Source organism: Echiichthys vipera (assembly GCF_963691815.1).
Source record: "Echiichthys vipera genome assembly, chromosome: 3".
In the NCBI taxonomy this organism is placed as follows: domain Eukaryota; kingdom Metazoa; phylum Chordata; class Actinopteri; order Perciformes; family Trachinidae; genus Echiichthys; species Echiichthys vipera.
In genome coordinates this window covers 34,901,877-34,918,708 of record NC_139828.1, presented here as the reverse complement: position 1 = coordinate 34,918,708, position 16,832 = coordinate 34,901,877, and the positions used below count along the sequence as shown (strand labels likewise).

Genomic DNA, 16,832 nt, shown 5'->3' with positions numbered 1-16,832 from the left:
TTAGCTATCACCAATAATTATCAAATAATAACAAAATGACTCTAGTTAAACTAGAGGACCGCGGGGCACCACCTTCAAATTATAAAGGGAGTGATAACTAATGTAACAGTCTCATTAAATATACTAGTAGAGATAACAGGGAGATGGAATCACCTGCTAGGCATTGCTGCCTGTCGCAGCTCCTCCAGTGCCCACGGGTCAGCTGCAGGGTCATCAGCCAAGAACCACCATTCACCAAGATTTAGCTCCTTTAATCATGTAAGGTCCCCCCCTGCAGCTGATAGGTGGTCCCCCCCTGTAGTTGTTGTTGGGGTTAGTTGTTTGTTCCCCAGTGCTTGTCCTTCCTCCTTAACCAGAGTCAAAAGCTTCCTTTCTCAGCCTCCTCTGTCAGCTATTTGGTTGCCTTCTTCAGGTCATGGCGCCGGCTGTAGCATCCCTGGGAAAGCGTGATCTTACAGCCTGACAGGATGTGCTGGAGGTTTGCATTAGGGGGGTGTTCCAAGGACAGGGAAGCGTGTCATATGTTGAGATAACTTTTAATAAAAGAGATAACTTTTATTATGATTTGGCACTATAAATAAAATTGAATTGAATTGAATATGTTGCACAAATAAGGAAGCTGAGCCTTGCCTGCAGGATCTTCCAAAGGTCTGCCCAACTCATGTTTCAGTTGATGTCCAGCTCCCTTATCGGCCCTGTGACACAGCCTTTATCTTATAGCGCTCTTCCTCCAACCTTGTCACCTCTGCCACCACCATCTCCTTCCTCTCTTTGCGGTTGGCCTTGTACCAGAACAGTGGTGCTTCTCCCCACCCTACCCTGCCCTTCCTGCCTAGACTTTGCCGACAATCTCTTGATGCTGCGGGCGACTGATGGCTCTGTCGACCTCAGTTTGGGCATTCCACTTCCGGCCTGTCGGAATCTTGATTTGTTTGTTTGCATTCCTTACAGCCTGGTCGGTGGACTCTCTTAACTCAAGAATGAGCCTGGTCTTTTCCTGATTGTAGCCCAAATTGATGGACTGGAGTGGAAGTTGGAGGTTGTTCTTTCCGAACAGGCCCGTTTCAGAGAGGCATCGTGGCAACCCCAACCACATTCTGATGAATGAGCTGGCCTTTCTATCCATCTTACTTGTGGTGGGTGAGGGGATTTCACTCATTTTCAGCGGCCACATTACGTATGTACTGGTAGCACCAGACTTTGTACTTACCTAGGAGTTGGCTTTGGTCGATCTTTGCCAGGCCTTCTGAGAGCTGTTTCAACATGGTTCTCCCCATCCGTTAAACTAGAGGGCCTCGGGGCACCACCTTCAAATTATGAAGGAAGTGACAACTGATGTAAAAGTCTCATGAAATATACTAAACTATTAATTAAGGGTTAATCCCATCCATCCATCCATCCATCCATCCATCCATCTTCAACCCCTTGCCCCGGTCGCGGGAAGGCCTGACAGTTAGGATCCTTGGAGAGTTTTCACACCTGGCTGTGATCTGTGTGATCCTCTTGGGTCACAGGGCAGTTCTTTGTCTCAGGAACAAAGGGCCATGCGACAGGCTCTCAGGCCTGGTATTATTCTTTTGTTTGATCAGTTGAGGCCTTCTCATAATTGGACTAGAAGATCAAATTAATCCAGAAATGAACAATCATCTGTGGAATGGCAGTTGCACCTACACCCTGTTGCTATGGTTTATTGACATTACCCCTCCAAAGCCTGGAGCTTGAACTTAGAAGCTTGTGCTGCGACCTAGAATTATTTGGGAATTGGCATATTAATTATTTAAATTACAGTAGGCTGAAATAGATTTAATATGTTGAAGAGGAAGCTATTCTTTGTTTTTCGTCATATTTTGATTTTGTTAATATAAAAATATATATGTATATATATTTTATATATATATATATATATATATATATATATATATATATATATATATATATATAATCCTGATTAATGTTACCTAGTGGAGGTCAGAGTTCAGAAGTGATATCAGTAATGTGCGCCGTGGAGAGAAGAAAAAGGTACAGTGGAGTCATGGTGTTTTTTTACGGCCCTTGTTTAGTGATGAGCTGCGGGCCAGTTTTCTTTCTTGGTGTAAAACCACTATAACTAAGGACAGAGGTGAATAAAAGTTGCCAAATGGAAGAGACGAAGTCATGTCTGCACTGTAAAAAAAAAACTGTCGTTTTTACAGGAATTTAAATCACGGCTGAATCACATTAAAAAACTGTTAAGTCTACAAAAAAATTTTGTTAATTTCGCATAATGGTATTGTATATGAATAGACCATTTCCTGTATTTTTGACATGTAATATTTGCTTATTGTGCATCAATAAACGGTAAAATTAACAGGGAAATATCAAACAAAAAACTAATTTAAACTGGTAGAACAACAGTAAAACTTTGCATTTTAAATGGAGCCGTTCTGTATATTATACGTAAAATCTATTCATAATATGCTTTATTTTTATGTTTTAATAATCAAGTTATTTTGTCAAATTTACTTATAAACCTGCAAAATGATAACTACTACGCCTACACCAAAACATGCAAAAAAGACATCTTGAGAAAAGACAAGAGAGGAAAATATCACTTTTGGGAAATTTATTTAACAGCCATCGTCAATAATTGTAAACAATTGGATGCATTTTTTGTTCAACGTATACAACATCCAAAGAAGCTACATGTAATTGTTCTTTTAACTATGACTGAACCCAAGTTGAAATACTCCAGAACATTAGCCTCTTTAAAATCAGGACATTTTTCTGTCACTTCTACAACTTTAAGTGCCAGGCACACAACAACAACCCAATTCACAACAACAACCCACATGCTCCCTTATGGCATAAAACAATTGGATGCATTTCTTTTCAACGCATACAACATGCAAAAAAGCTACATGTAATGGTTATTTTAACCATGACTGAACCCAAGTTGAAATACTCCAGAAGATTAGCCTCTTTAAATCTGGACATTTTTCTGTCAATTTAACAAAGTTGAAGTGCCAGGCACACAACAACAACCCACACTCCCCCTGTCTGGAATCTTCCACAGTATGGCATAAAACAATTGGATGCATTTCTTTTCAACCTATACAACATGCAAAGAAGCTACATGTAATGGTTCTTTTAACTATGACTGAATCCAAGTTGAAATACTCCAGAAGATTAGCCTCTTTAAATGTGGACATTTTTCTGTCCATTTAACAAAGTTGAATTGCCAGGCACACAACAACAACCCACACTCTCCCTGTCTGGAATGTTCCACAGTATGGCAATTAAACGTATCTATCTCCATGGAGACAATCAGGTGATGCCGACAAGCCAAGTCACAGGTCAGATCTGTGGAGAGGCAAGCCACCTCACAGTACGAATGCACGTTTGATAAGGTATTTTTTTTGCAATAAAAACAGTTCTAATTGAATAAATGCAAGATAGATAAGTTTTATACCATACTGTGGAACATTCCTGCAAAGCAAGAACATCTTCATGAAACAAGCAGATGGCGGGCCCCTACCAGAAAAAGTTACACTGTGCACCTTTAAGACTTAAACAAAAATTACATATTGTGCCTTAATTACCATAATACACATTGTGGACAGTACCTCTTCTCAAACAAACAGTCAGAGACCACAGAAAGAGTCCATATTTAGGCTCGCCACTCATGATCGGAGAGTTCCTGTATCAGTGTGAGGACTCGAGGGTTCACGTTGAGACGGCGCTTTGAGTTTTTGTTCTCCACTTTGGTTCCTTTTTCTGGGTTTATCGAGAAAAAACATCTATAGAATAAAAGCATATTAAGCATTTTAATTGATCAGTTAAAAAGGAAAGAGACAAGAAAATATATACACACACACACACACACACACATATATATACATACAGTACACGTGTATATATACACACACCTATATAAATATACATACATACATACATATATATATATATATACACACATACACACACACACGCCTTAGTTAAGGTCCGGATTAAGACTAGGACCTCGGAGCCAGACTCCAGGTCCCACAGTCCCAGGTCTGATATCAGGTCTGACAAATGAGTAAGCCATGTTTACTCACCTTTGAAGAAACTCCAGAGTTGAAGCCAGCTCTGATGGATAATGGACGTTGAAGCAATAGTAGCTCCCGAACATGAGGCACAACGCAGAAATGAAGGAGGAGATGTTTGTGTTGACAAGGTTCCGATCTAGACTCAGCATGTACCTTGTTGAGGAATAGCAGGACTGTCCTATGAACAAATTATTTAACAGGTTATATTAATAAGTGCTGTACTCGCATGACAAGTTCTATAAACAGTGCAATTTAAAAAAGAGATATGAAACAGACTTACCACAGACAATAACAGCGGGTGTCAGAGGCACTTGCTCCAGTTGGACCTCTTCTGCCAGACATGTATCGTCTACGTAGAAGAACATGGACTCCTCCTTCTCATCAAAGTAGCTGAGCAGTAGCAGGAGCATCTCTTTCACATCATCTGAGCAGCCACTCTGCAGTCCTCGCATCCTCTGAAGCTTTGCATAAGTCTGAAGAAACTTCTTGCTCTTGTGGACACCAACTGTGGTCATGTAGTTGAGAAGTCTTTTCCCCTTCAAATCCAAATTTCGTGTGAATGTCTCTTTGAGGTCAATCCCAGTGAGTTCCTTGAAGTGGACTGACATGCCAAGTTCATTAAACCATAACGGCCACTCCTCTCTAAGGCATTTGATACTTTTTCCCTGGTTGACATGTTGACGCTGTGTGTAAAAAGTGGACTTCATTAGACATTTTACCTCCTCTGGATTGGCATCAGAGTGTTGGCACATCACCTTGAGTCTTTCCATCTTTTGCCGCTGGCTCTCTTCAGTTTCTTCACGGGGCAGAAATTTTACATTCCATTTAATGCATCCGTAAGTGTCCTGCATTGCTGCTCTCTCTTCTAATGGGATCTCGTCTGTGTGGTCTGAGTTATCAGTCTGATGTTTTCTTTTTCTGATTTTGGGTGTTGAAGTGCGCCTCACATTTTCAATTCTGTTTTGCAACTGTTTGACAAGGGAATGGTAGCCTGTTCCAACAATATCGCCCTCTATTACATCTTGCAGAGAATTGGGATATTTTGCCACCATTTCTTTTGCAACGTCAGTTGAATGCTTTTTACCTACATGAGGGCATTTTTCCATCATCTCGGTCACAACAATTCGGACCATTTGCTTCCTCAGTTTTGGGCCTGGCCTTTTTCCCCTCTCCAAAGAATGCATCACTTCCTCAGGAAATTTACTCCATGGAATTTCAAAGTTGTCGTCCCATTGTGTGTCAAGTCCTGGGCTGCTGGAAGAGGTTGACGTTGAACTTTGGGGTGAAACAGAGAGTGATGACAGCAATTGGGTAGGCGAGGCTTCCACAGATGATAGTGAGCTGTTCTCGGGAGTTTGGTCTTTAAATGACAAAAAATAAGATCATGATTCACAATGTACAATATTATACAATGTCCACATCTGCTTTTGAATAGTCGTGTGTTGGTTTTTCTTACATTTCAGTTTCCAAACAGAAAGAAGCTTTCTGGCTTGTACAGGTCTTAATGCTGTCATCAAATCAGCCTCTGTTACGAAGCGTAGATCATCACACGTCTCGACTCCAATGGACTGCAAGTGCTCTTCCAGGATGTTTTTGTTTACTGCTTGAAGTTCTGGTAGGACTTCCATGATGGCGACATCTAGGAAGGTTCGCTCCGAGTCACTCATATTTGCACTGACGAAGAAATGCCACCTTCAAACAGAACAGAAAAATTATTCAGTACATACACTTAACAGACCAGAGACTTGCATCAGGTAACACTTATATTAATGTCAAACTATTTACAGTGAGAAGTAAGTCAGCTTTAACTAGACTTTATTTTGCCACAATACTGTGTTTTAGTGGAATGACTTGGTATCCATCAAGAATGTATGATACCAAAGGATAGAAATCGGGCAGGTCATTGATGTTGATACACTGTAACCCAAGACTGTCCTTTGTTACAGAATACAGATGGTATTCTGAGAGGAAGATGCCTTTGTTGATATCCATCAAAACATACACAGATGTGTAATTTTGAATCAAGATGAGTAGAAGTTCACCAAATTCCATATACTCATCATTTCTGTACACAAGAAACTGTCCTTTTTTATATGCAGTGCCCTTGTACTGAATGTCTGTAGTAACTGTGGTATTGCTTTCTGAAAAGGCTAACTCCCTGACTGCATGTTTAATAGTGTCACTGTAGAGGTTGGGATAAAACGCACAGCTATCCTTCACTTGCAGTAGTTTACTGCATTCTTGCCCAGCTAAAAGATATGCCTGATACATCTGATGACGCTCTGACAAAGTTTGACAAATGTTTTTGAAGTTTTTCAAGTGTCTGGCACATCTTTTGAAATAACTGTGTTTACTTTCAAACCTAAGCGTCCATAACCTCATCAACGGACCAAATTTCAACAACAGTGCTGAATAATGGCGCAAAAAATGGTGCTTGGGTTTTAGTTGAATTTCAGGAAACAACATCTTTCTCGACTCCAAATATTCCTGGATCAAAATGTCAACATATGCTATCTGGGACAAGGAAATGTTCTGAGCACAAATAAGATCCACAATGTCTTTTAGCTGGAGCGCTAACTGCCATACTTCATCCTCATGGTTTTGCACTTTGTCACCAATCAAAACTGGTAGCAATCTCAAAAGGTTCCAGTTTTGAATGGCTTGCCCTGATAACTTGGCTCTGTCAGGGTTGACAGCACATGGCTTTGTGAGTGCTGACTATCATTCTCTGGCATTTCACTGGCTGCACTTGCCGTTGGCATGGCATGGTTTCTGAATCATCTGTACTGGCAATGACATTTGGGGGCTGAGGGCGAGTTTCCCTGTACATGTCATCAATACCATCAGGGGAGCATGCTTTATGCTTCCTACACATGTGAGAAGTAAATGATGACTTTTTTGTAAACACGTGCTTACAACCACTTACTGGACATGACACAGACCTGCCCTCTCCAATATGATCATTTAAGTGAGACACTAGCTCTTTCACGGTGTGAAAATGGCTGGCACATAATGAAACTGCACATTTTAAATCCGCAACAACAGCTTTAGGAGCAGCTTTTGGTGCAGGTACATTGTGCACAGGATAAAAATGGCCCTTGAAAGCTGAGTAAGTGGTAAATGTTTGAATACAGTTGGCGCCGACATATTTGAAAAGACAACGAGGCTCATTCCTGTGCACTCTGCAATGTAGTACATAGCCTCTTAATGTATCCAATTTCTTTTTACAAAAGACGCAGGTGATCATTTTTAGGATTTCAAGTGTTTGCAGCCAGGTGCTTTTCAGCTGAACTAAGTTATATCAGGCGTTGATGTAGCTGCTACTGGTCTTAGCAGGCTAGCTAAATATCAACTTGCGCTAGCTTACACCATGTGCTTTCAGCACAAATTTTCGTTTGGTCTCGAAAAAAAGGAAATGTGAAGCTTACCTTGCAAACTTTCGATTTTCTGATTGAACAGCCATGGACCCTCCAACAAACTTCTCTTAAAATCGTTGAATTGGCCCAAAAAAATTAAAATGACAGTCACCCGAAGATTTCTGCTCTGCGACTGCTTTCTCCGCTCAGCAGACGGTGCGGCTCGTTAACGATGTCAGCGCACCTGTCAAGGAGGAGCTCATGCTTCTCCCGCTCCGCCCGCCCTCACGTCATTATCAAATCAGGTGCTTCAGATGCACACTTCGAACTTCAAAATTAGGCGGACTCAGTGCACAATGAGAGAGAGTACAAGTACCAGTCTGTGGTTAGAGGAGGCACTGTTAGGTTGTTTAGCCTGTGATAATGATACAATGCTTAAATTATTACTTTTATAAATAAATATGAATAGAACACCAGTAGGCTAAGTATTACATTAAAATTTAAAGACAAAAAGAAACATAAAGCATACAAGGATTATGGTTAGTATAATACAGAAACATAGGCTATCATTTTAATTTCATATACACACACACTCCACAATAGGCTACAGATAGCCTTAATTATAAAAACAATCTTATTATAATTGTATATTTTTATATATAAATATAAACCTCTCAGGTTCACAATGAAAGTTTTTGTGAAAACATTTTTATTACCTCAACTTGCATCGTTTCATTAATCATTTTAAAAGTACAGCATAAACTTGTAAAGTGACTTACATATATTTTTTTTAATTTTTAAAAAGAACTGACTAAAACTCTAGTTTTAACAATATTTGCATGTCAAATTAACAAAATTATTTTGTTATGAGTATTACAGTATTTCTCTGTGTTTGTTACCAATATTTGTAGTTTTAACAAATAAATTTGATTATAATCACATATTGCTGTTGTAAATACAACAAAAACATTCTGTTTAATAGTTTACAAAAGTTCACTGTGATTTAAACAAAAAATATATGTTTTTGGGTTTACAATACTATTCTGTAGGGATTTTACATAGTTTTCATGTAAATTTCACGGTCATTTTTTACAGTGTGCTTGAGGATACTTGCTGACACTATATGAGGTTAAACGATTCTAATTAATCTAAAGTGCATAGTGCTGACACCACATTACTGAGCTTTACCTTCCTGCTGTGCTTCGTGATACTAGAGCTGCTTTAAAACGGTTCTCTCCCTGTCTTTCTCTCTTAGTGCAGGACATGTTAATCTTTAATGCTTCCTTTCCTCTCCTTGTCTCCCTTGAATTCCATTATTATTTGCACAACCTCATCTCCTCATTTTATTGAAGTCAAATTTATATTCTTTTACACCTCCCTCTGAAGCTGACCAAGCATTCTAGAGGAATCTTCATGAGCTAATTTCTATATTCTATAAAGTAGAATTAACCCTGCTCCCAGCATCCTCATGGGGCTCCATGTGACAAGCTTTGACGTGTATAACCTGCAAATATAGTGAGCAACCTTCAAGCAACCTAGATGTATACGAGAGAACAGGCTAGCATAGCGGTGTCAATCTAAGTTTAGTTCATAAGCCACATATAGCCCCAAATTTGTTCCTTTCTTTTAGTGTAAAGAAGTGCAAGCACATTATGAAAACACCCACAATTAATTAACATCTATTTACAAAACACATGATGAACAGCCTTAAAGAAATATCCTAATAATTGCAATTTCTACAATTTGTTGTACAACTGTACTCTGGTCAGGGTGGAACAAGATATGAGTGTGATGGTGGGGTCCGTGCATCTTTTGGTCATTCGATTTTCCAATTCACAAATGGATAAAATAAAAAACAAAAAATTAGTGGTTATTTGATTTTGTTTTTTTCAAATACTGAAATCAAAATTAAATTACTGTCATGTGTGATGACGGAGAATACGTGGAGGAGGGAACCCAAATGCAGACACGGAACTCAGGAGACGGTATTAACAAATTTAATAAAACTTATTTACAAAAGGTGGACTAACACAAAGGAAAAACATGAAGAAAACTGATACGATGAATCGACACAAGAGGACGGGTACACAGGGAGACATCAGGGTATGTTGACGGTATGATCCGGCACTGAGTGAGGCTCAGTACCGGGTTGATATACAGAGTGGCAGCCAACAAGAATCACCTGCCAGGAAAACACTCAAACCAGAAAACAGAAAGAAAGCACATACAGAAAAACACAGACAGAGGGAGACAAAAACAACAAGTAAATAGGAGAGAGAAACTGTCCAGAACCAATCACGACATTTACAAGGCTTTTTTCTTTGTCATGGCCAAAAAGGGATGGACATTGTTTATTTATTTTCTAGTTATGATAACAAAAATTAAAATCACTCGAGACTGAAACTAATAATGCCTGTTTTTTTCATATTGTACGACCGGAAGTTGCCGTTTACACAGTAAGAGCGCCTATTAGGCCGTAAAGTGAACCACAAAAGTACTTTAGAAAATGATTTCCGCTCAGCAGTCTGGCATCTACACAATCTTTAGTTTATAAAAGAGAATGAGCAATGCTAAGCTACCAAAAAAAAGTTTGTTGCTGAAATTCCAGTCGATTATCCATGCGTCTATGTTTTATACAGAACTAGGTTTTTTTTTCAAAGCGAAATAAGATTTTGGTTGCGGATGGTGGCACAGTTTAACACGTGATCATGCTACACCAATAAGGTAGCTGCTTTTTGTCAACAGAATAGAAAGATGGCGGCTCCTGTGACTTCATCGAGCAGTACCGATGCACTCCCTCAAACACCTGCTGGATATGGTTGGAAAATAGAGGATGGGAACTTAAAACTAAAAATTTGAGTGTGTAGTGAATATGTAGTCTTCATGAGCCATTTACATCTACGTGCCTGCATGCAATTCTTTCTCCAAAATCAGGTGTATACCATGGAATAAAATGTTTTCAGAAAAGAGACTTTGTTAAGCTTCTTATACATAAACATGATAAGAAGGCCTATATACAGTATGTAATCATGCAATCTGCATCATATCCATCATAGCTGAGGTAAATTAAACAGTCTGGGCCATTGTTTAGCATAAGGACAATATTAGCAAAATACAACTCCTGAGCATCACAGTCTACTGTGAATGTGAGGGTTAATCAGCTCTGTTTTAATTTGATTGGTGGTGCCTGGTTAAAGCCACATATTTTCCTGATCCTTTGTTTACTGTAACCCCGTTAAATGGATGCAACCATTTCCTAGCAGCAAGTAGTTTTAGTGAGTGATCCAAACTGACAGTGTGCATCACTGAGACCACTCCACATCTCTCTTATGTTAATGCTGGAGATGAAGAGAGGCTCCTACCACTGAAACGTCTTTCTCTATGGTTATAATAGAAAAGACTATTATTATATTATAGGAAACTGGTAAAGGAATGCTGTAATATAAACCCTTTCCCGAAAATACAGAGCTATTTAAATGTCAAACTTATATTGTGGCTAACAGATACTGTATAAGGACACACTTGATCAGTAAATCTCTATAAAAAAATGTTGTACCCTCAAAGCCTGGACCGGACAGCATACTGTGGCTGAGCTCTATGAGTGAATAGGATTTGTAAACAAAAGGGGAATGCAATTACATGAAAGAGGAATTGCATTTTAAACTTTCCTTACCAACTCTAGAGTTGAAGTTGTGTGTGCTGTGTTGTGCTGCAGTGCATGGAGCCCCTCCCAGGAAGGTGGAGTCAGAAGCCCTCAACTCCACTGCGCTCAAGGTGACCTGGAAGCCTCCCCTGTCTGTGAAGCAGCACGGCCTGATCAGAGGCTACCAGCTGGTCTACTCCAGGCTAGAGAACGGGGATCCTCTTGGCCAGCCAGTTATCATGGACATCTCCGACCCAGAAGCCCAGGTACTGTCACACTCTTTCAGTTGAGTCCAGTGACATGTTCAGCTGGTGGTTCTTGTAAAACTTTGGCTGTTTGGTGCCACACAAATGCAACTCCATAATTTTCACTGTGGACATGCAGGTGGAACATGTGCCCCTCATGTTTCTGCCCTCTCACTATATACTATTATCCAGTTCACCAAATTTGGAGTTGATCAAATTGTTGACTTATTGATTGACTTATTGTTGTTTATTACTATATACGCACAGCTCTAATTTTCAGGAATATAAGTGAGTGTATTGAGTCTCTCTGCCCTGGTCTTTGCCTCACAGGCTACATGACTGATTGATTCTTTATTTTCATGTGCAACCCTCATAGGTTTACACAACGCCAACATTTCTGTGGCAGTGTTCAAATATTGAATTACATTTAATTTCATTACAAAGTATGGAAGCCCTAGAAGGAAAGATGACAACATATTTTACCTTATTAGTGAACTACACAAGTCTGTAAACATAATGGGACTGTGCATAGGTGCTGTCTTGGGTTAAAGAGTGTAGATATAAGGTCTGATGGAATCATATTGTGAAGAGACTGTGTTCCACATGGCTACTTATTATTCATGTGGATGGATGACCTGATCATAATGCTTGCAGGCAGTGTAAACCTACCTAATGTGTATATGATGCACCTAGATGCAAGAAACGTTAAGTACACACCTGGACATTATTTGTCCATCACAGCTGATGTATCTGGACATGGCTGTTTCACAGGAGGTCTGACAGTGTTGGTTTTGACGAAACGAGAAGTGACTGTTCAGTGTAAACAACATGGAGGCTTCCATGGATGAGATGAGCCCAGCTATGGAGCAAGCCGCTTACTAACTCTTTTACTCTTGGGTCCTCCGGTTTGAATATGGACCGGGCACCTGAAATTGGGCCTTTGATCCATAAATTTGCATTACACGATGGTTTATCCAATCGGCAACCAATATTTTCGCCCCTTCCCAGAGTTCCCAGATGGATATGCTGAGATAATGAGAATCAATCCATCTGGTGGAGTCAGGTTAGGAGATTTGTAGATAAAAGTAGAGCCACATCCTCTGCATGAGCAGCTGTGATTTCAGCCCTGTGGCAGACAAACTGCACTTGATCCGCAGGACACGGCCATTCAACAGAGGTGTTTTTAAGAGTTGCAAATCTTTAATTAAATCAGAACTTGTTTCATTCATCCATCTTTCCATCAAGAGTGGTGAGGTGAATCACCATTTCCTGTGGTTGTTCACATTAAAGTTAAACACATGAAAACACATCCACGAAATGTTTGCATCAACAGTAGCTTTATCTTAAGCATAGCGATTATTAGTGCAGAAAAGAAAGTCGGCTCATGCTGTGACAGTGTACTGGTAATAATAAAGTAAATAAAGTAAAACTTGTACAATGGGTTGTTGTGGTACCACACCTGAATATAGTGGAAACTGTAATTATATACACATATACACATCAACTACTATAATTGCGGTGATTCCCCCTGGGATAATTAAAGTATTTCTGATTCTGATTCTGATACTTGCTAAAATCTGATTATCCACAGTAGTCAACTACTGCTCACAGTGCCTACTAGTGATTGTATAGGTTGACTACAGGAATTTTGAATTAGATGAAACCTCTAAAATGAAGAGCCCCTTTTTAAGACCTCTGCCCCTTTACTTTAATCTGGTGAAAATTTAACATGTTGATCTCATGTCTGAATAAGCCATTCTCACATTTACTGCAGTGGTGGAAAATGTGTTTTTGAAAGAAAGGATTGCTCCACTGTTTGGTTTCTCCCAATAAGTCATGATATACTGTAGAGCATTTTCTGGAATACATGTTAATCAGAGCACTCACATAAGAATGTAGCACTAGTACAGCATTAAATATATTTGAGTTGAATGAATAATTCTTTGTCAAAATCATCAGGGGAAGATGCTTAGAAACAGCTGTTCGCAGCTGGCAGTTGACTCTCGTTGACTGTCCCTTCACTTCCTGTCGTTACCTTCTGTCTGTGGATTACTACATTCAGAGGAATTGAATTCGGGCTGAAAGTTATATTTACAACCACAAAAAGAAAGCAGCCTGGCAACATTACTTCTATATATATATAAACAGGTATATATAAAGATATATATATAGATAGATAGGTACACAGAAATTGTTCTATAAGAGGCTGTGTCATTTTGAGGAAGTGTGTTTATTGTAAGTTATAGCACAGCAAATAGAAACAATCTATTTACCCAGAACCCCAGCTACAAGTCTTTGAAAAGTTTGATTGACATGCGATATCAAGCTGTGAGGAAAATTAAGCCATTTTCGGGTGAGTCATAGAGCTCCAAAAAGGCATGCAGCTGGTCTGCATCTTCCAAAAAGTGCAGGGGAACAAACCATAGAGGTGAAGATATCCCTGATGAGGTCAATAAATGAGAGACTTGGCAAGTTGGATATACTGATCAAGCTGCAGAACGATCTCCACAACACAAGACAAAGTTTGAAATATAGCCTAATTGATGATCTGAGGAAGAAAAATTATAAATTGAAAGGCGGTTAGGTAATCTATAGAAGTTCCGTGACTGTGGAGAGCGAAGGTTCGTTTCTCACTGGATTTGTCATCTATAAAGGTTAAAGAAAAAAGCGAGCCAGGGTGCCCCTCACAAAAATGTGGAGAAATGTTGTGAGAGCCCTTAAGACTTAGTCTTAGACTTAGACTTCTCTTTATTGATCCCTTTGGGATGAAAAGAGCTCATAGTACCATATCACCCGACTAGATCTCTGTGCTCTGAGAATGCAGGGCTACTTGTCGTTCCTAGAGTCTCCAAAAGTAGAAATGGAGGCAGAGCCTTCAGCTACCAAGCTCCTCTCCTGGGGAACAAACTCCCAAATGTTATTCGGAAGGCAGACACTGTCCCCATATTTAAGAGTAAACTTAAAACTTTCCTTTTTGATAAAGCTTACAGCTAGGACTTACGATAAGATTTTCTTCTGCTTAATTATGCTGCTCTATGCCTAGTCTGCCGGGGGATAATACTTTTCCTGATACTCTGTGTCCTCTCTGTCTGTACCATTCATGTCTCATCAATGCATGTTACTAATTCAGCTTCTTCCCCGGAGTTGTTTGTGCTTTGTCGTCTCGCAGGTCTCTGCTGATTGTGGTGGTGCCTGCTGCCGTGGTCCTACATGACGCTTCCTGCTGCTATTATCACTGTTACTCATATATACTATCACTTGTTTAATAAACTATAAAATTTGTAGCTGTATCGCAGCTGCTATTGCCACTACTCATCATTGATCATGTTTGCCACCATAATTATTATCATTTTCATATTCTGTCACCTTAGCTGTGCTTGTTTCTACTATTCTGTTGTATTAACTGTCTTAACATATACGTCATATTCACATTACTATAAATATTATTATAGTTACTGTTAGGCTTTGCTTGCTTGCATCTCTGGAAGTGTGTCTGTCTGTCTCTCTCTGTCCATCTGTGTGTCTTTTCTCTCTTTCTCTCTCCTTTTCTTCCTCCCCAACCGGTCAAGACAAATGGCCGTCCTCCACAGAGCTGGGTCCGTCTGACGTTCCTGACGTTAAAGGGAAGGTTTTCGTTGCCACCGTACTCTACAGAGGATTGTTGGGTCTATGTAAATCATAAATAAGTCATTGAGTGTGGTCTTTACCTACTCTGTAAAGTGTCCTGAGATAACTTTTGTTATGATTTGGCACTATAAATAAAATTGAATTGAATTGAAATTGAAATTGAAATTGAAATTTAATCGAATTGAATTGAATGACTCCTGCAAGTAAATTGAATTTCCAGCAACTTACAAAAACACAAGGGAGGTATATAAAAAATACAGTATAGGATAAAAAATAAACTCTTAGCTAAATAAATACAGAAAGTATTAAAAAAGCCATAAACACTAAACAATAAACTCAGTCAAATATATATGAGGTAGATGTAAAAATACAGGTTAAATAAAATTCAAGTTAAATGTAGAGGAAATGTACAAGATAAAATATGTATGACTGTATATGACAGAAATGAGCAGTAAGATTATATGATTGCACTTTAGTGGTGGCTAAAGTTATTGCACAAAAAAAGAAGATAAGTGTCCAGGTATGTATGACTAGATTATTAATTGCATACTGAGTGGCTTCCACTCCTTCCCTTCTGTCCTCTTTATTTCCTCCTCTTCCCCAGTGAGGAGTTGTAGAGGATGATGGTCTGTTGGTCCTACACTTAGGCAGGAGAAACTCTTCTAGTTTGTCAAGTGTCCTCCATTCTGCCACCTTCACCAGTGAGTCCAGTTACATGCCGACTACAGAGCTGGCCAGCCTGATTAGTTTATCCAGTCTGGAGGTGTCCTTCTTGGATATTCCCCCCCAGCACACCACAGTGTAGAAAAGGACAGACTGGTAAAACAGTCCCCAGCCGGCACCTCAGCTCCCTCCAGCAGGACTGGTCGCGGTCTTGGTCTGGACCTCCCAAAGCATGTGCGAGCCAGCTGTGTGGAGTACTGCAGTACACCTACAACCTCAGCCTGAGTCTCGAGAAGGTCCCTGTTCTGTGGAAGACATCCTGCTTGGTACCAGTACCAAAGAAGGTGCGTCCCAGCGCCTCCGAAGACTACAGACCGGTGGTGCTGACGTCGCACCTGATGAAGTCCCTGGAGAGGCTGGTTCTTTCACTTCTTCGGCCCTTGGTCAGCTCATCACTGGACCCTCTACAGTTTTCCTTCCAGCCAAGACTAGGTGTGGAGGACGCTATCATCTTCCTGCTCAACCGTGCCTGCACCCACCTTGACAGAGCGGGAACCACAGTGAGAATCTTGTTCATGGACTTCTCCAGTGCGTTCAATACCATCCGGCCTGCTCTGCTGGGACGTAAGCTGACGGTGATGCAGGTGGCCCTTCCCCTGGTTTCCTGGATTACGGATTACTTGACGGGTTGACCACGGTATGTCAGACTGCAGGACGGAGTGTCTGACACTGTGGTCAGCAGTACTGGAGCTCCACAGGGATCTGTTCTTTCCCCATTTCTGTTTACCCTTTACACCTCAGACTTTCAGTTCCTCTCTGAGTCCTGCCACCTGCAGAAGTTTGCTGGCGATTCTGCAATTGTTGGCTGTGTCAGTGAGGGAAAGGAGGAGGAATACAGGGGTGTTGTGGACTCCTTCGTCGACTGGTGTGCAGCTAATCACCTGATTCTAAACGCCACCAAGACTAAGGAGCTAGTGGTGGATTTCCGCAGGAGTAAATCTGCCCCCACACCCATCTCCATCAACGGCGTGACTGTGGATGTTGTCCAGGATTACAAATACCTTGGAGTATACCTGGACAACAAACTGGACTGGTCCAAGAACACTGAGGCTGTCTACAAGAAGGGCCAGAGTCGTCTTTGTTTCCTGAGGAGGCTCCGGTCATTCAATGTATGTAACACCATGCTGAGGATGTTCTATCAGTCGGTGGTAGCCAGTGCCATCTTCTTTGC

The 16,832-nt window shown here is 40.3% G+C and overlaps 1 protein-coding gene across 1 annotated transcript in view; it reads left to right on the top strand.

Annotated features, from left to right (window-relative positions):
- ptprfa (protein tyrosine phosphatase receptor type Fa) overlaps positions 1–16,832 on the top strand; it is a gene marked incomplete at its 5' end in the record, with an annotated part of 414,741 nt that overhangs the window by 169,515 nt on the left and 228,394 nt on the right. The window contains one exon of the mRNA XM_083911493.1: positions 11,139–11,332. Coding sequence (XP_083767619.1) covers positions 11,139–11,332 — 194 coding nt within the window. The remainder of the gene's footprint in view (positions 1–11,138; positions 11,333–16,832) is intronic.